Raw genomic sequence first — 19,682 nt, 5'->3', positions numbered from 1 at the left:
TCTAAAAAATGCTGGTTTAAAAACACAATTTGGGTTTAAAATAGACAAACCCAGCAATTGTGTTGTTTTAACCCAAGAGTTGGGTTAAATGTTTGCCCAACCTGCTAGGTAGTTTTATTTAACCCATCTATTGTTTAAAAAATACTGTATGTCTTGCTTAAAATGAACCCAAAATATGTTCAAGACATATTTTATTAATGTTTAATGAACATTTATTTATATGTTTAATAAATGAACAATAATAATTAAACAATAAAAAATATATTAATAAATGTTCACCTTTTGATTATTATTGTTGCCTCTAGTAATTATGTGTCTGATTTTAAATTTACAATCTATTTGGGGTTCATTTTAAGCCAGTCATATTGTAATTTTTAAACAATAGTTGGGTTAAATAAAACTGCCCAGCATGTTGGGCAAACATTTAACCCAATCACTGAGTTTCTCCATTTTCAACCCAACTTGGTTGTTTTTAACCCGGCATTTTTTAGAGTTTAGCACATTTGGGTACATTTTAAGCCAGCTATATAATAATTTTTAAACAATAGTTGGGTTAAAAAACGGCCCCTAAGACTTTTTTTTTTTTTTTTTTTTTCACATTAGAAATGTTTTATAAGCAATAATATTGATGGGAAATTGGACAGGACTTGCATTCAGAAATTGGTGGTTTTAATACAGTTTTGTTTGGTCAAAAACAACATAACAAATACAGTAAAGCAAAACGTTCTGGCATATCCACAACCTGTAACTGTAACCATACGGGTAATACCAAGGTGATGTTGGCATTTTAAAAAATTCACCACAATATTTTTGTTCATTTTCATCCATTATTTAATGGCATATGAGAGACGGAGGTGAAATAATTAACATTGACATACCTGAGGTTAGTGAACCTATAATTAATGCCTTTATCGTGACCATTGTTAGATCCCTCAAAACAATTCCTTGAGAATCTAGCACCAGTTCATGAACACACAACAACAACAACATTCTCTCCAGTGAAAACACAGGATGCTGTGATGTTTTCATGGTTTCAGTACTGAGCACCAGGACTCTATATATGTAACAATACAGTACTCCTTTGTGTGTTCATCTCCATGAGAAAATAAAACAACAAAAATATGGAGGAAATAAATAGTACACAACATCGAAGATCAGTTTCAGTATGAAAAAAAATCTCCTGGAAGACAACTTTCATGCACGCTCAAGCACTGAAATTTTTTGATGAATATAAAAAAACACCAAATTCAAGTACAAGGCATTGCTTTAGGTTATACAGTATATATATATACAATACATTTTTAATATATTATCATGACATTTCTTAACTACATTTTAGATATTAATAAATAGCACAAACTAACATTCAAAAGGTAAGCTTTTATCCTAACAGTTACTTGCATTTGCTACTACCATATACATCATGGACACTGTTTATAATCTAAAAGGACTTGCTTTTTTTAAAAGCACTTGATATATATCTTTTTCGTTTCTCTACAAGTGATGTGTCTGCGTTCCTGGTTTTCACAGGTTGTTTTTTTTTTTTTTGGAACAAGGAAACACAAGTCATTTTGTATGTCCCCTCCCAGAGTGGATGGACTGGTTTGGGAGGTATGGTGGGAGAGGTGGAGGGTTCGTTCTCATTTTGCCACCAGGCACCACTCCTACTGACAAACCTTGAACTTAACCGCTACTCGCCCGAAGTGAGGACAGTAAATGTTGAGCAATAAGGTGGCAAATGAGCGTCCCTCCACGCCAGCTGGACGATATATAATAAATCAGAAAGTTCCTCACAGTTGCGCAACTGTCTCCGAGTGACTCTTTCCCTGGAAGCATTTGGGAAAGAGGCTGAGATGTGCGGATAGAGTCATGGGTGACGGGAGGTTTGAGATGGTGAGAAGATGTTGAAAACCTCCTCAATCCACCTTCACGTAGCCGTTTGAGCTGGTTGCCCCTGCTCTGGCTCCTCTTTCTCTCCGCCCACTGCCTGATCCTCCTCCACCGCCTCTGTCCGACTGTTCCTCAGCCTGGCAGGGCTCGACAACCTCGTCGAAGCGCAACCGGAGCGTGTTGCGTATCACTAGGCGCTCGACGATAAAGGAGGCGCAGAACCAAGGCACAGCGTACTCTGCTGTGATCAGGCCCATGAAGTTATATTTAAACTCAGAGTAGTCCCACGGACAGGCGTTAAACTGCCGCAGCAGCAAACCTGTGCCGAACTCCCACAGGTATGTCCACAATGTGTAAATGATGCAGCGAAGCAGCACATTGCAGCGGTCCCGCAGACAAAGATACATGCGCTCTACGATCAGGATGCAGGTTCCGTAGATGAAGAGCGCCCACACGCTCGTCACGCCGGGAAACTTCCAGTTGCAGTTCACCACAAACTCCCAGGCAGCCGTGAACATGACTTCACAGAAGTAACCGTGGATGGCGTACAGGTACCACCGAGAGAGGGCAGTAAGTGGCTCAGGGGTCACTGTGGTTGCCATGGTGATCATCTTCCTTTTATGTGGATGTGGAGTTATTAGGCTTAAAAAAGTATAAAAAAAAGTGTTACAAATCTGCATAATCTGCAACAAAGGCTTCGAAATGGAATACTAGCATTTTGGATTTAAAGGGTTAGTTCAACCAAAAATGAAAATTCTGTCATTTATTACTCACCCTCATGCCGTTCCACACCTGTAAGACCTTTGTTACTCTTCGGAACACAATTTAAGATATTTTTGATGAAATCCGATGGCTCAGTGAGGCCTGCATAGGAAGCAATGACATTTCCTCTCTCAAGATCCATCCATTAATGTACTAAAAACATATTTAAATCAGTTCATGTGAGTACAGTGGTTCAATATTAATATTATAAAGCGACGAGAATATTGAAATAAATAAATAACGACTTATTTAGTGATGGCCGATTTCAAAACACTGCTTCAGGAAGCATCGGAGCACAATGAATCAGCGTGTCGAATCAGCTGTTTGGAGCGCCAAAGTCACGTGATTTCAGCAGTTTGGCTGTTTGATAAGTGATCCGAATCATGATTCGATACGCTGATTCATTATGCTCTGAAGCTTCCTGAAGCAAAATCGGTCATCACTAAATAAGTCGTTATTTTGGTTTTTTTTGGCGCACCAAAATATTCTCGTCGCTTTATAATATTAATATTGAACCACTGTACTCACATGAACTGATTTAAATATGTTTTTAGTACCTTTATGGATCTTGAGAGAGGAAATGTCAGTGTCCCTATGCAGGCCTCACAGAGCCATCGGATTTCAACTTGTGTTCCAAAGATTAATGAAGGTCTTATGGGTGTGGAACGGCATGAGGGTGAGTAATAAATGACACAATTTTCATTTTTGGGTGAACTAACCCTTTAATATTATAATTTATATGTTGAATTTATATTTTTGGAAAAGATGTCGCATAGTCTGACGTCATATCATGACCACTGCCGAGTCCGTAGTCTAGTGTGACCATGGCAGAAGGCATTATCTAAAGGCCCGTTCACACCAAGGACGATAACTATAAAGATAACAATAAAGATGTAGTTCTAAAAATCACTCTCAATATTAAAGAATTGAAGAGTTCACACCACAGATATAATAATAACGGCACAGAGAACCGATATCATTGGAACGACTTTCAGAATGATTTTATCCAGCTGATGAATGATAAAACCATTGACAGCCAATCAGAATCCATCCTGTTGTAATGAGCCCGAGCATTCAAAGTGAAAGACAAGAATGCGCTTAGAATAACAGAACGATATTGTGTGGATGCTAATATAGTTAACTTTAGTTATCGTTCTTGGTGTGAACGGGCCTTAAAGGTGCAGTAAATGATTTTTGAGAAACACTGTTGAAAGTGGATCGGACCGAGCACCACAACAAACATGTAGCCAATCAGCAGTAGGGAGCGTGTCCACTTATGACGGAGGGGGAGAGAGAGTGAGCAAGAGGGAGATTTGAAGAAAGACTATAGAAAGAGACACATTAAAAAAAGCGAAAAGTTCAGAGGAATATCACTGGAAAAAGAAGGGCTTTAGGACCTGCGTTAACATTATAAAAGTTTTCCAGCCCTGGAGAGACCTACAGTAAGCAGGAAGGCCTGAAAAAGGATGCTGAGCAGTGTTTGGGAAAGTTACTTTTAAAAGTAATGGATTACAATATTGAATTACTCCCTAAAAAAGTAACTTATTGTGTTGCATAGTTGCTTTTTATGGAAAGTAATGTATTACATTACTTTTGCATTACTTTTTGTCACCTGAGCTGAGCTTGCATGTTGTTTTAATAACAAAAAATAAAAAATAAAAGTTCTATTTTTGGTAAAACTTAAAGGGTTAGTTCACCCAAAAATGAAAATAATATCATTTATTATTCACCCTCATGCCGTTCCACACCCGTAAGACCTTCGTTAATCTTCAGAACACAAATTAAGATATTTTAGTTGAAATCCGATGGCTCCGTGAGGCCTCCATAGGGAGCAATGACATTTCCTCTCTCAAGATCCATCAAGGTACTAAAAACATATTTAAATCAGTTCATGTGAGTACAGTGGTTCAATATTAATATTATAAAGCGACAAGAATATTTTTGGTGCGCCAAAAAAACAAAATAACGACTTATATAGTGATGGCCGATTTCAAAACACTGCTTCAGGAAGCATCGGAGCATAAATGAATCAGTGTATCGAATCATGATTCGGATCGCATGTCAAACTGCCAATGACTGAAATCACGTGACTTCAGCGCTCCGGACAGCTGATTTGATACACTGATTAATTTGTGCTCCGATGCTTCCTGAAGCAGTGTTACCTTTATGGATCTTGAGAGAGGAAGTGTCATTGCTCCCTATGGAGGCCTCATGGAGCTATTGGATTTCAACTAAAATATCTTAATTTGTGTTCTGAAGATTAACGAAGGTCTTGCGGGTGTGGAACGGCACGAGGGTGAGTAATTAATGAAGAATTTTAAGTCCCTTTCACAGCAAAAGTGAAATAAGCCTCAGGCTGAAGAAAATGCAAATTCATGCGTGTACAGTAGAGGGCGCAGCAATAAAAACAAAATAAAAATGAAACAAATGTGATGTTTAACTGCAATCATTTTTTGCTTATTAGTATGATTGAATTGGATCGTTGAAGCGTCAGCAGCAAAGACATTGGCTAATAAAGTGAAATTAAATACAAAGTATATTTGTGTAATTTTCATCTTTGCTTTATTTTTCGCGAAGCATTATTTTGCTTCGCTTCTCCTATGATAAAAGAGACACTCTTGCATTGCGTGTTTGTGCATTTCGGGGCGGAGCAATAAAGTGTTCAACTACGATTTTGAGAAATCTCATACTGCACCTTTAACATGACATTAAAAAGTTCCTATAGTTTAAAAACCTGTAGTATTGAGTTAATACATATAACAGAAACCAACATAAAATTATCCCATTTCATCAGGAATAAAAATCACGGTGGTTTTTACAACCAGAGGCTTGTGATTTCCTGCTAGTGGCATCTTTAATGTAAAAGGACTCTCCAAAATTGCCACTGGTAAAATATGTTCTACTAAAATGAAACAAATCCAATTTATATACTGCTAGCAAAACATTTTATTTTGTTAAAACACATGGCTACTTTTGAATGGCGGTCAATAGAAAAAAGCATGTAAGTTACACGAACAGGGGTCACTTGAGGACATAAGAGAAAAAATAACTGATCTTAGTATGTAAATCCATGCACATATGCATTACGCACACACACTCCACACAGCTTAAAATACAGTATCATGTGTTGAAGGGCCTATGGAGAGCTTAAAGTCCTTAAAACAGCTCATCTGTGTACAACATCAGAGTGAAACTGTAGAGGTGACTGGTCAATTCTAAGGCAATTACGACTCTTTTGATATTCAACTGTTGCTGGAGATGTGTGTGAAACTGAATTAGAGGTGAATGCGATCTCATTACGAGCTATCAATTACAATTTGGTTACTTGCCATTTAGCAAATGTTTTTCTCAGCCAAAGCTGCTTACAGCAGGCTAATTGTAGGGACAGTCAGCTGAGAGCATATGAAGGTTAAGTGTCTTGCTCCAAGGGCATCATGGGAAGCAAGGTGACTCTATAAGTCAGACCTCCTGGGATCGAACACAAACCTTTACACCACAAGTCTACCATCACATTTAAAATATATCTGCTAAGCCAATTACTAATATAACCTGTACTGTGAGTGCTGAGGATTTATTTGATGGGGAGGTTATGTAGGGAAACGAGAGAGGGGGGAAAAGTCATTTTTGCAGATTTTACCCAACCTGCTGACTGGCAGTCTCAATGTCCACACTCAACACCGTCTGTCAGAGTCCAAGGAGAGCGGTACTGAGATCAGCTGTCAATGCCGATGTGGTACTCATGTACTGAAATGAAAAAAGAAAAAAAAAACAAGATGTCGTCAACATTAACATCCTGTTAAATTGAGTGAAGTACCGCTTTTGTTTTAAAGGATACAGGCGCATAAGCTTCTGACATGCCATCGATCACTACAAACAGTCATTTCAATTGAAATGTGAAAACAAACAATTATTTACAGTAATGGACTTCTTGTATTTTTTCCAATTACATTCTTCCATACAAATCTTCTATTTGAGCTATAAAGTTGTCCAAATGATCCCTTCAGTGGTACTGTTCCAGACATATAAGCTTCAAGTTATATGTTGGTAACCTCACATGTATGAGACACTGGGTTTATCAGGTTTACATTCTCATGACAGAGTTTGAAAGATTGAATATAGTTTTGCACAGACAAAAAAGTAAAGAAAAAGAAAAGTGATATTACTCTAGTATCATCTTAGGGTGGAACTGTGCATGCTTAACATTTACACGAAAACAAACACTCAAACTAGCTCTGGAAAGAACATCTTCAGTTTACTATAAGCAAAGCTCTTAGTTCCTCAACAGTGGCAAAATATACAGAGCAGCCCTATAGGATTAGATAATGGATACAGTAAGTGTCTTATTAATTGGCTATGAAAGTGCACATACTGTATGTTGTTAAGGGAAAACTTTATTTTAATAAATTTCCCTTTGTGAGATTGTTGAGGGAATCTGATAGTAGTCTATTAAAGGGTTAGTCCACCCCAAAATTACATTTCTGTCATTAATTACTCACCCTCATGTCATTCCAAACCTGTAAGACTTTCATTCATCTTTGGAACACAAATTAAGATGTTTTTGATGAAATCCGTGAGCTATCTGGCCTCTGATAGAACTACTCTAGTCACATGGACTATTTTAACAGTAATGTTAAATGGTAGTAAAATTAATGGTAGTAATGGTCTTTACTACCATTCTGGGCCTTGAAAGTTGTAATTGTGTTACAGACTATCGGAGACCAGAAAGCTTTCAGATTTCATCAAAAATATCGACATGAACGACATGAGGGTGAGTAAATAATGACAGAATTTTCATTTTTGGCTGAACTAACCCTTTAAGTCTATTTATATAAATTATTATTATATATTACAATAATTATATATACAGTTCCAATCAAAAAATGTAGGGTTAAAACATTTTTTTTTTTATGTTTTTTTAAATAAGTCTCTTATGTTCACAATGGATGTGTTTCTTTGATCATAAATACAATAAAAACAGAAATATTGTGAAATACTAAATACAATTTAAAATAACTGTTTTTATTTGAATACATTTTAAAATGTAATTTATTCCTGTTATGCAAAGCACCATTTCTTCTTATTATCGATGTTGAAAACGGTTGTACTGCTTCATAATTTTTTCGTAAACTGTGATGCATTTTTTTCGCAGGATTTTTATGATTCAAAAGAACAGTATTTATTTAAAAAAAATATGATTAATTAAATATGAAAAAATGATATGAAAATTAAAAATATGTTTTTGTAACAATGTAAAAGTATTTACTGTCAGTTTTTATTAATTTAAAGGTGCCCTAGAACTTCTTTTTAAAAGATGTAATATAAGTCTAAGGTGTCCCCTGAATGTGTCTTTGAAGTTTCAGCTCAAAATACCCCATAGATTTTTTTTAATTCATTTTTTAACTGCCTATTTTGGGGCATCATTAAATATGTACCGATATATAGGTTGTGGCCCCTTTAATTCTCATGCTCCCCCTCCCCCGGAGCTCGCGCTTGCCTTGAACAGCATAAACACAGTTCACACAGCTAATATAACCCTCAAAATGGATCTTTACAAGATGTTCGTCATACATGCTGCATGCATACATCAGATCATGTGAGTATAATATTTATTTGGATGTTTACATTTGATTCTGAATGAGTTTGAGGCTATGCTGCGTGGCTAAAGCTAACATTACACACTGTTGGAGAGATTTAAAGAATGAAGTCACCTTCATTCCTGTTTATGAATTATACAGACTGCAAGTGTTTAAAAATGAAAATAGCGACGGCTCTTGTCTCCGTGAATACAGTAATAAACGATGGTAACTTTAACCACATTTAACAGTACATTAGCAACATGCTAACGAAACATTTAGAAAGACAATTTACAAATATCACTAAAAATATCATGTTATCATGAATCATGTCAGTTATTATTGCTCCATCTGCCATTTTTCACTATTGTTCTTGCTTGCTTACCTAGTCTGATGATTCAGCTGTGCACAGATCCAGACGTTAATACTGGCTGCCCTTGTCTAATGGCTTGAACATGGGCTGGCATATGCAAATATTGGGGGCGTACACCCCGACTGTTATGTAACAGTCAGTGTTATGTTGAGATTTGCCTGTTCTTTAGAGGTCTTTTAAACAAATGAGATTTATATAAGAAGGAGGAAACAATGGAGTTTGAAACTCAGTGTATGTTATTTCCATGTACTGAACTCTTGTTATTCAACTATGCCAATATAAATTCAATATTTAATTCTAGAGCACCTTTAATGCATCCTTACTAAATATAAGTACTTATATTCATTCAAAAAAAAAAAAAAATCCCAAATGTTAGATAACATTTAATAATACTGTTCTAATATTATTTTAAATTTATAATTACATTTTTGTTTTTACTATTTTTTGTTTCTGTGTCATTTAAACAATACAGTTTTGATAGACACTTGTTCAGTCAGTTTTTTTTAAACCTAAAAAAGAAAGACTACGAGATTGTAGGTGTTATAAATAACACTTGATTAAAACTGCATTTCATACTTGAAAACTCCAAAGGTTTTATCAGCGTAACTCCATGAGAGTGCAGCACACATTGCTAAAAGGGTGATATTCTGCACTCTAATGGAAAGCCCATTATGAAATATTAATCTATGCATTGAGATAAGACACAGCTCTTGTGCCACAATAGAAGTGCTCAATCATCCGGACAACCTGGAGGCATTGAAAAGAGTCTGATACAGAGCCCAATGCATGCTACGGTGTTTACATGTTGTGTTTGTATCCCATCCCCCTCATTTACTGGCCTCGCAGTCTGCATTGCTATTGATCGCCTCCTGTCAAACCTCTATTGACCTTCGCAGCAACCTGAACAGGCCAGTCACTGATGTCAGCCTGGCCATCACTATACTAGACAGACACGCAAGCTCAGCTGCACAGATCAGCATCAAAACAGAACGACTTCTGAAAGTGCTGGATTATATGACATTGGATGATGAGAATTGGTTCTGTCTAGCCGACAGGGAAACGTTGTGTAATGTGCAACCAATAAAAAGAGGAACTGGTTGAAGAAATAGTCTTTTAGTGAGGGCAAAATACATTAATGTGAAGTTCATATATAATATGCAGTAAGAATGTGCACCAAATTTGAATAAATAGACAAGAGTTTCAGCAAATAATGCTCAATCGACAGCATTCATGACATTAGGTTGATTGATTACCACAAACAATTATTATTATTACACAAATCCCTCATTTTCTTTTATGAAAAAAAGAAGCTGAAATGAAGGTTACGGTGAGGCACTTATATATTGGAGCCAGGATTTAGAGGATTTGAAAGCAGAAATGTGACACTTATTTTATAAAAGCACTTCTATTGAGTCTTCTGTTAATTATTTGAGCTGTAAAGCTTTTTAAATAATTTTTTACAGTCTTTTTTGGGTTTCTTCTGTTGCGTTGTGAAGTTTGGAAGTTTTGAAGTTGAAAATTAGATGTAACTTTACAAAGAGAGGTAGTATTTTTTTACACTAAAATCATCTTAAAGGAATAGTTCACCCAAAAATGAAAATTCTGTCATTAATTCCTCACCCTCATGTTGTTCCAAACCCGTTAGACTTTCGTTCATCTTTAGAACACAAATGAAGATCTTTTTGATGAAATCTGACATATAACATATAAACATTGACAGCATACATAAACAGAAGCTCAACAGAACATGCTTCATACGCGAGAGTGAACCTCATTGGTTCTTGAGGAAGCTCAAACGTGTTGTAACACGAGAATGAACCTCATTGGTTCTCGTACATCAAGCAAAAATGCTTGAGCTTCCGTTTACCACAACTGATGTGCGAGTTGATGAGTGTTTATATGTGAATAAAAGACTAAATTAAATCTGTTCATCATTTAAAGCGATCAAGTCTCTTCAGAAAATTTGGACTAAACGGCTCAATTCATGTGGATTATTTTTATGATCTCTTTACGAACTTTTTGAAGCATCAAAGTGGTAGTCACATAGCTGTCTATGGAGGGACAGAAAACTCAGATTTCATCAAAAATATCTTAATTTGTGTTTTCAATCCAATTAACACTCATATTGTTTACATCTTGTTGTGACACTATTGAAATTGTGAGTATTTTAATGATGTTTTATTAACAAAGCTTGGGGGACGTTCAGATAATCGACCCAATCAGCGCTAGGAGGCCTATTTATAAATAGCCGACTCACCTCTGTCCAACGACAGTTTTCCAGCATCCCTCCACTCCAAATCCTCACTCTTAACTTTTCCTATCCCAGCCAGGGATGGGGAAGGGTGGAGGAGTACTCTGGGTCGGACAGCACACCAAATACAAATACTCTTTACTCTATTCGATTATTTGTATGTGTGAACTTGTGAAACGGTTATGGATTGACCCCACTTCCATTGTAAGTGCCTCAGCACTGTAACCCAGCTTTTTGCTTTTTAAAATAAAATGAAGAAAAAATGTAAATTACTTTTTGTGGTAATCAACATTATACCACAAGTGCTGTTGTTTGAGCTTAACTTGTACCAAAGTCCCTTTAAGACAAGTCATTTCACTCGGCGACCATCTTTGAAACGCCTCTCGGGCATGGGCATCATGCAGCTCCTATCTCTTTGAATGGGGAAACATCAAATTCTCCAAAACTGTTCGCCAACCTTACGATTAAATTTCATATTTGAAATCACCAATGAAATCTAACTACAACCGGCTCATAAATTTAGTTTCTAAACGCTCGAATCATGACAAAAAAAACTGTTTTTTCAGGCTGGATCAAGCTAATGCGCATGCGCAGACCTACATGCCTCTTCGGAGGCGCGCGTCTGACTGTTTCTATAGAAACCGGTGATTCTAACGGCCGCTGAAGTGACGCGATGACTTTACTAGTCGGCGATTGGCTCTTATTTATTTATTTATTTACACTTTCTCCCATTCAAAACAATACGAGTGACACGTCTTGTGTTATTCTATAGTCTTTGCATGTACTGAACCCAAAACACCTATTACCATTTTCTGCAAATAAATAAAGCTGAAATAAAATAAAATATACACTGATGAGCCAAAACATTATGAACAGTCACAGGTGAAGCAAATATCATAATGATTCATTGATCATCTCCTAACAAGGCCACATATTAAGGTCTGGGCAGATTAGGAGGTAAGCAAACAATCAGTTCTCATAATCAACATGTTGGATGCAGGAGAAATGGGCATGAATAAAGATATGAGTGACTGGACCAAATTGTTGGACCAAAGCAACAGACAAAGACCAAATTGTGATGACAAGGCGACTGGATCAGAGTACCTCTGAAACGGCAAGGCTTGTGGGTTGCTCCCGGACTGCAGGGACAAACCACAAACCGGCGACAGGGTGTTCATCGATGTTCATCGTGCCCAAGGCTCATCGATGCACAAGGGCAACGAAGGCTATCCCGTCTGGTCTGAGCCAACAGAAGGTCTACTGTGGCACAAGTCACAAAATTTGAATGATGGTTATGGGAGGAATGTGTCACAACACTCTGCTGTGCAACCAATCAGAGTGAATATGATGACCCTGTCCACCGTCGAAAGCACCTACAATGGGCACATGAGCATCGGAACTGGACCTCGGAGCAGTGGAAGAAGGTTGCCTGGTCCGAAGAGTCCCGTGGATGGCCATGTACTTAGAAATGCTGCCTTGGGAACTAACTGAAATAAAATAAGTTTAAAGGGTTAGTTCACACAAAAATGAAAATTCTGTCATTAATTACTCACCCTCATGTCGTTCCACACCCGTAAGACCTTTGTTAATCTTCAGAACACAAATTAAGATATTTTTGATGAAATCCGATGGCTCAGTGAGAGTCGTTATTTTGTTTTTTTGGCGCACAAAAAGTATTCTCATCACTTTCTAACATTAAGGTTGAACCACTGTAGTCACATGAACTGTTTTAAATATGTCTTTAGTAACTTTCTCGGCATCTGAAAAAGGAAATGATCTTGCTGTCAATGCAGGCCTCACTGAGCCATCGGATTTTATCAAAAATATCTCAATTTATGTTCTGAAGATGAACGAAGGTCGTACGGGTGAGTAATTAATGACAGACTTTTAATTTTTTGGGTGAACTAACCCTTTAAGTTAAAATACCAGTGTTTCCCATTTATTTGTGGAGGTCCACCACAATATCAACATTGACCACCACAAATAGATTTCAGTGCTTCCCATTTATTAACTAGACTATGGCGGCCTGAAAATATATTTAAACTTCTCATAATAACATAAAATGTCTTTAATGTCATGTTTTGCATCATTGCTGTCAAACAAATTAAAATTGAAAGCACGATAAGGCTTTGTGTTCTTATCAAATCGCAAAAGACTCTGTTTGCGCCAAAAGAGAAGTGTGCGCTTCGCTTGGGAACGTAGCGGCTACCAGTTACGCATTATTTTCACATTTTCATAATTGACGATCACAGCATTTCACTAGATTTGAGACGTCGTGTTTGTAAACTTGTTTTCCAGGTCAAAATAAACGCTCACGTTTATCTCTTTCACATGTAGAAATTAGGATAAAACTAATTATGAAAGTTTAATTTATTTTTCAGTGCATTTGTTTTACAATATATGGCTATTACTGCCATAGGAATAATATTATAATTATTATTATTATTATGTAGTGTAATGTAAACTGAGATTTAAAGTTCGGGTGCAAGTCAATGCATAGACCTTTTTCTTACTTTGAACTCTCAAAGTGCACCAGATTGATGAATTTAACTTTAAAATGTAATTTTTTTCACCACACCCACCACAGTTTCACAAAATCCTGTGGGAAACACTGAAATATGAATAAAAAATAAACACAAAAATTACTAAAACTTACATTTTAGTACATAATACTAAAATAACATTAATAACTTATGCATTTAATAAGACGGCACACAAGGATGGACGTATGGACTACTTTTATGGTAAGAATCCCTGACAAAATATCTCCTTTTTGTGTTCCATTGAACATAAATAAAAACTGCATGGCATAAAAAGTTTTTTTTTTTTTTTTGTGAACTGTGCCTTTAAGTGCCTATTTGAGTACTATGAGAATGTCAGACATAATAAAGGTTACACTATCCCAGTTGTTTGGTTTTTACTCTGTCCTTCCTTTGATATCAACCACACACCTGCCAAGAGAACAATGGCACATCAATGACAGGGACAATATACGATAACTTTATCCTTTGCCGCACTGGAATGGCCGGCTCCGGTGCATTCTTATAGCCGCTATTTCTAGAGGTGACTGTTGAGAGCTCTGGTCTCTTGCCATGAGTTCACTCCACTCTGCACAAATATAAATGGCAATGGATCAATAGCGCACACAGCTCAGTTACTCTAGACAGCACCTTGGCTCCAGGCCACACACCGACTTCATTCTCCTCATCAGGTACGAGAAGTGCTGCTGATAAGGTCTGTTAAGTGATGATCATGTTTCAGATGGAGGCAGAACCAGTTTCATTAAATTCTTCAGCATGGGGCGGACAATTCATCCTGAGTTTCACTCGTTAGCATGTTTAATGCGCCTAATGAGGCACAAACGAAACATAATGCAAACAATAATGGCTGAAAGCTGTTAGTAACTGGGAGTGGCTAAATAATTATTGGTTGACTGATATGTGATTTTCAGATTATATATTATTATATATATATTTCTATTATTATGCAATACAATTTAATGATCTGAAATGAGACATATGCAAAATTGTGGACATTAAATGATTGCTTATTTTATACAATATTATCATGAAAATGCTACTTGGGTCATTCTGTGTCAGTGCCCTGGCTAAACATTTTGATTTTTTTTCTGGTTAAAACACATAAATGTCTTCAGAAATCCCAAATATTAAATGTCATGGATGTATATCATTTATTGAGTAATCCTCTATTTTGTAGAGGGGGTCAAAATGACAATTTTGACCTGAGATCTGGATCTGTTACACAGAGATTAGTAGGTCTATTTGTAAAATCTGTCGACTTTAGCAATCTTTGTTTCATTATATGCCAACAGTGACAGTTCAAAAATGGCAAAAAACACTTCTTACGTTTTTTTGCCTCAAGTTTGCATGCCTCTAACTCAAGAAGTATCAAAGATATCTTAATATCCTTTTAGATTCTGGTTCTTAACTAATTTTTCTTTTGCTATCTTAATGTTTAAGGCCCAATATGGTTCATTTACAGAGATATGGAGATCTTATGAGTAAATTGTTAAATTGTACACATTTTCAGGGGTCAAAACCCAAATGTGGGTCACTTTTCATACAGCTGATACTTTTTTCTTTTATAGAGGAACATCTGAAGAACAAATAATGTTGAAACTAGAAATGTTTCTTGTTTTTTTTTTTCCTGTCAACACAATTGCATAGATTATGCTTGAGTTTCATACATACATATTGTTTTTTATTTTCAGAGTTTGCGTGCCTGTCACTGTAAGAGTATTAAACATATCTTAATATCCTTCTAGATTCTCATTCTTAATAAACTTTTCTTTGGCAATCTTCATTTTTAAGGCCCTATATAGTTCAGTCCCATAGATATTGGGACCCCAATGTGACTCCATGTCCAAACTGTTGAATTTTACCCATTTTTAATGGTCAAAAACCAAATGTGGGTAACCTTTCAAACAGCTTTTCAAAAATGTATTTAAAGAAAAATGTTTGAAGAACAAAATACTGAAACTAGAAATGTATCGTTTCCCTCCATCAAAACAACTGCATACAACACACCTCTCTGAGTGCCAAAAAAGTATTTTTCTAAAGTGTTTCTGTGTCTGTAACTCATGAAGTATTAAAACTATCTTAATATAATTTTAGATTCTTGTTCCTATGAAACTTTTCTTTTGGAATCTCCATTTTTAAAGGTCTTATATGGTTCAATCCCAGAGATTTTGGGATGTCAATGCAGTAACGTAGTTGCGATACTGCATATTTGAACTGTTGTTAACATAAACAAAATCGCATCTTTCAAATATCCCTGAAACTGATTCATATATAGATTCTTATAAATACACTTTTGAAAGGAAGTTAATGTGCTTTAACTTTACCATTACAGTGTATTTTTGGTAGGAAACAAGTTACATTTCTAGTTTCAACATTATTTATTCTTCAGAAATTCCCCTTTAAGTATCAGCTGTGTGCAAAGTGACTCACATTTGGTTTTTGACCACTGAAAATGGTTAAAATTCAACTATTTGAACATGGAGCCACATTGAGATCCCCATATTTATGGGATTGGACCATATTGGGCCTTGAAGATTTCTAAAAGAATAGTTTGTTAAGAACCAGAATCTAAAAATCATATTGAGATATGTTTAATACTTTTTGAGCTATAGGTATGCAAACTTTGTAAAAACAATATTCATGGCACTCAGACAGGAATGCTCTGTTTGACAGATACATTTCTAGTTTAAACATTTCTTCTTCAGCTGTTCATCTTTAAAAAAAGAATCAGCTGTATGAAAAGTGACCCACATTTGGCTTTTAAGCATCAAAATGTGCACAATTTAACAATTTACTCTTAGAGCCACATTGAGATCCCAAAATCTTTGGAACTGAACCATTTTGGGACCTAAAATTATGGATACCAAAAAGAAAGTTTGTTAAGAACCAGAATCTAAAATGATAGTTTTAATACTTCATGAGTTGCAGACACGGAAACACTTCAGAAAAATACTTTTTTGGCACTCAGAGAGGTGTGTTGTATGCAGGTGTTTTGATGGAGGGAAACGATACATTTCTAGTTTCAGTATTTTGTTCTTCAAACATTTTTCTTTAAACACATTAACTATCAGCTGTTTGAAAAGTTACCCACATTTGGTTTTTGACCATTAAAAATGGGTAAAATTCAACAGTTTGGACATGGAGTCACATTGGGGTCAAAATATATATGGAACTGAACTATATAGGGCCTTAAAAATGAAGATTGCAAAAGAAAAGTTTATTAAGAATGTGAATCTAGAAGGATATTAAGATATCTTTAATACTCTTAGAGTTACAGGAATGCAAACTCTGAAAATAAAAAACAATATGTATGTATGGAAGTGGGCAAGAAGTGCTTTTTCCCCTTTTTGAACTGTCACCGTTGGCATATACTGCAACAAAGATTGATAAAGTCGACAGATTTTACTAATACATCTACCAATCTCTGTGTAAAAATAAAATAATGATGCTGCCATCTTTCTAAAGTCATTTTCACCCCCTGTAATTTGGCTCCAAAATCACAGGTGAAAATGGTCATTTTGACCCCCCTCTACAAAACAGTGAATTACTCAGTAAATATACATCTGTGACTTTTAATATTTTGGCTTTCATCATGTTTATGTTTGCATTTCTTCATAAAAATATTAACAAAATCAAAAATTTAAGACGGGGAGGTTTCTAAAATTTGGTTGATTTGACACGGAATGACCTACTAGTGTTGTTATTTTTAAAGGATTAGTCTACTTTCAAATAAAATTTTCCTGATAATTTACTCACCCACGTCATCCAAGATGTTCATGTCTTTCTTTCTTCAGTCGAAAAGAAATTAAGATTTTTGATGAAAACATTCCAGGTTTATTCTCCTTATAGTGGACTTCAATGGACTCCAAACGGTTGAAGGTCAAAATTACAGTTTCAGTGCAGCTTCAAAGAGCTTTAAACGATACCAGATGAGGAATAAGGGTCTTATCTAGAGAAACGATCAGTCATTTTCGAAAAAAAAATACAACTGTATATGCTTTATAAACACAAATGATCACCTTGTACGTGCTTCCGCTTTCTGTATTCTTCAAAAAGCTTACGCCGTATGTCCTACGCCTTCCCTATTCAACTTACGGAACGAACGTGGCGCCAGTTTCATTTTTTCTGATCGTTTCTCTAGATAAGACTCTTATTCCTCGTCTGGTATCATTTAAAGCCCTTTGAAGCTGCACTGAAACTGTAATTTTGACCTTCAACCGTTTGGAGTCCATTGATGTCCACTATAAAGAGAATAGTCCTGGAATGTTTTCATCAAAAACCTTCGACTGAAGAAAGAAAGACTTGTTTGGATGACATGGGGGTGAGTAAATTATCAGGAAAATTTTATTTGAAAGTGAACTAATCCTTTAACTAAAACTATTAAAAAATGTTGTGAAATGAATTAAAGCTGAAATAATCATGTTGGATCAGGACCACCCAGCTCCGCTCTGTAGCCCGGCCAGTTATATACTTTTTACTTCAAGTGATTATGAAGCAGCCCAAGAGCTTTCAGGACCACAAGTATGTCCCAGACCCTCCAGGGTCAGTGCCAAGAGATTAACAACTTCAGAGCCTTAATAAGCCAGGGTTAGTCACATGACTGCACCAAGCCACAGTGATGTTAAAACAGACTGACACAGCAAGACTTTGATTCCACCATGAAGAATAAAATAATGACAACCCAACATTTACCATAATTACACATCTTAAATGCTATTTTGAGAAGCAAGATTGAGATGTGGCCTGCGTGCAGTGCAGCCAGTGGAGCTGATCTGCCACACTAAACACTAAATCCCCAGTTTTAATCAAGTCAGCTTTGAGTGTCTTTGATCTCACGCTGCTGATGTAAGTGGGGCTTCAGCTTAGCGCTATGAGATATGAGGACAGAGTCAGCGTAGTAAATATTGACCCATCCAAAACTATCCCGGAACGACCTCTTAAAGGGCACGTGTCGTATTTACCCTACTGTATATTAGGTGACTGAGAGGGAACAAGTGCCAAAGGTCTGTTTATAGCCAGTGACCCCAATATGTGTGAAGAACTTGAACTCTTTGGTTTGTTTAGTCAAAATACGGCCTATTTCTGAAGTGTCATCAAATATGATGCGAACGCATTTCGCATCTGATGTGTTAATAAGAACTGTTTGGGGGGTGTAAATCTGGGGGGGTTCTTACAAGACCGAATATACCGCAGTCGTGACAGCAGAACCGCTCGGATGCGCAGCGCAGGCCTCCATGACAACCGAGCACTGCAGCGCTGCGCCGCCTGCGCAGACACAACTGTACACTTCCACACTGTACGGAACAACACAACTGTGTGATTTATAACAGTGTGAATCTGGAACATTACATTTCCTAGTTTAAAAATGACGTTAAATAAAGTTCCCAATGTACTGTATCTGACAACCAAGAAACAATATAGGCAGAATCAACATCGCAAATGGTCAAACTTTAGCCAGATTTTAGATTTAAGCGCAAATGAATGCGTTTAAGATGAAGTGCGCGATGGAGATGGCAGCATTTGACTTCCTCGTTCGCCTGTTTAGGTGATGATAACAGAGAGCTGGTGTCCGAGAAAACATTCAGAAAGGTGCACTGAATGACACCGGTTTACTCCTGACTCTGTCTAGCGTAAATTGTGGGATAAGCCATGCTGGAAACCCCTGAAACATCGTAAAAGCCGGTCAGACTTACCTTATTATTCTTCCGCTGATGTAGAACTAGAGGAGCCGGGCCTCATTTTGGTGTAAAACAAAAGAATTACACAGAAAACCGGTGCATTTGTGGCCGTCTCTCTCTCTCTCTCTCTCTCCTCTCGCTGCTGTCCGGTGATAACTGACATATTTTACTCCACTGCAGCAGTAACAGCACATGCTCAGACACCGGCTGTGTTTCAAAACACCGTGAGCTGCCTATCTAGTACTAGAGATGTCCGTTTCGCCATTGAATCGTTCTTTAGAATCGGATCTTTGTGATGAATTGGTTGAATCGGTTCACAAAGCTGGACTTCGTTCATGAATGGGACTTAATAGGTTCGATTGGCTCTTGTTCACTGATTCAAATGAATTAAGAACCGTATCCATCGAGCATGAATTGATTCATAATGAGCCGAGAACCGAGTGAACCGAGTGAATCGACTTGTATGGGAATTTGTTTAAAGCACATACTGTATGAAACTTTTAATAGTATAATTTTAGTAGTCTATAGTTGTAAATTGTAGCATTTACATTGTAAAAAATAATAATATTATTACGCTGTCATTGGCTTTGTTTTTATGAGCTAACTGAACTGGAA

General features: G+C 36.6%; 1 protein-coding gene across 7 annotated transcripts; it reads right to left on the bottom strand.

Moving 5' to 3' along the window:
- Positions 1-813: 813 nt before the first annotated feature.
- tmem229b (transmembrane protein 229B) lies at positions 814-19,418 on the bottom strand. 7 transcript variants are annotated; one of them, XM_048192305.1, is made up of 5 exons: positions 19,083-19,418; positions 12,227-12,336; positions 11,954-12,109; positions 6,290-6,396; positions 814-2,532 (listed from the first exon to the last, which is right to left on the bottom strand). In XM_048192305.1, exon 5 carries the CDS (start codon positions 2,499-2,501, stop codon positions 1,917-1,919), a length of 585 nt encoding a protein of 194 aa, XP_048048262.1. In that variant the 5' UTR covers positions 2,502-2,532; positions 6,290-6,396; positions 11,954-12,109; positions 12,227-12,336; positions 19,083-19,418; the 3' UTR covers positions 814-1,916. The 7 variants fall into 7 exon arrangements, with proteins under 7 accessions (XP_048048262.1, XP_048048257.1, XP_048048259.1 ...); XM_048192300.1 differs by having other exon boundaries at positions 6,295-6,396; positions 19,083-19,411; XM_048192302.1 differs by having other exon boundaries at positions 6,295-6,396; positions 11,954-12,106; positions 19,083-19,411.
- Positions 19,419-19,682: the final 264 nt, after the last annotated feature.

The sequence above is a fragment of the Megalobrama amblycephala genome, linkage group LG5 (assembly GCF_018812025.1).
Source record: "Megalobrama amblycephala isolate DHTTF-2021 linkage group LG5, ASM1881202v1, whole genome shotgun sequence".
NCBI classification, from domain to species: Eukaryota; Metazoa; Chordata; class Actinopteri; order Cypriniformes; family Xenocyprididae; genus Megalobrama; species Megalobrama amblycephala.
This window is presented reverse-complemented; position numbering and strand designations above follow the sequence as displayed.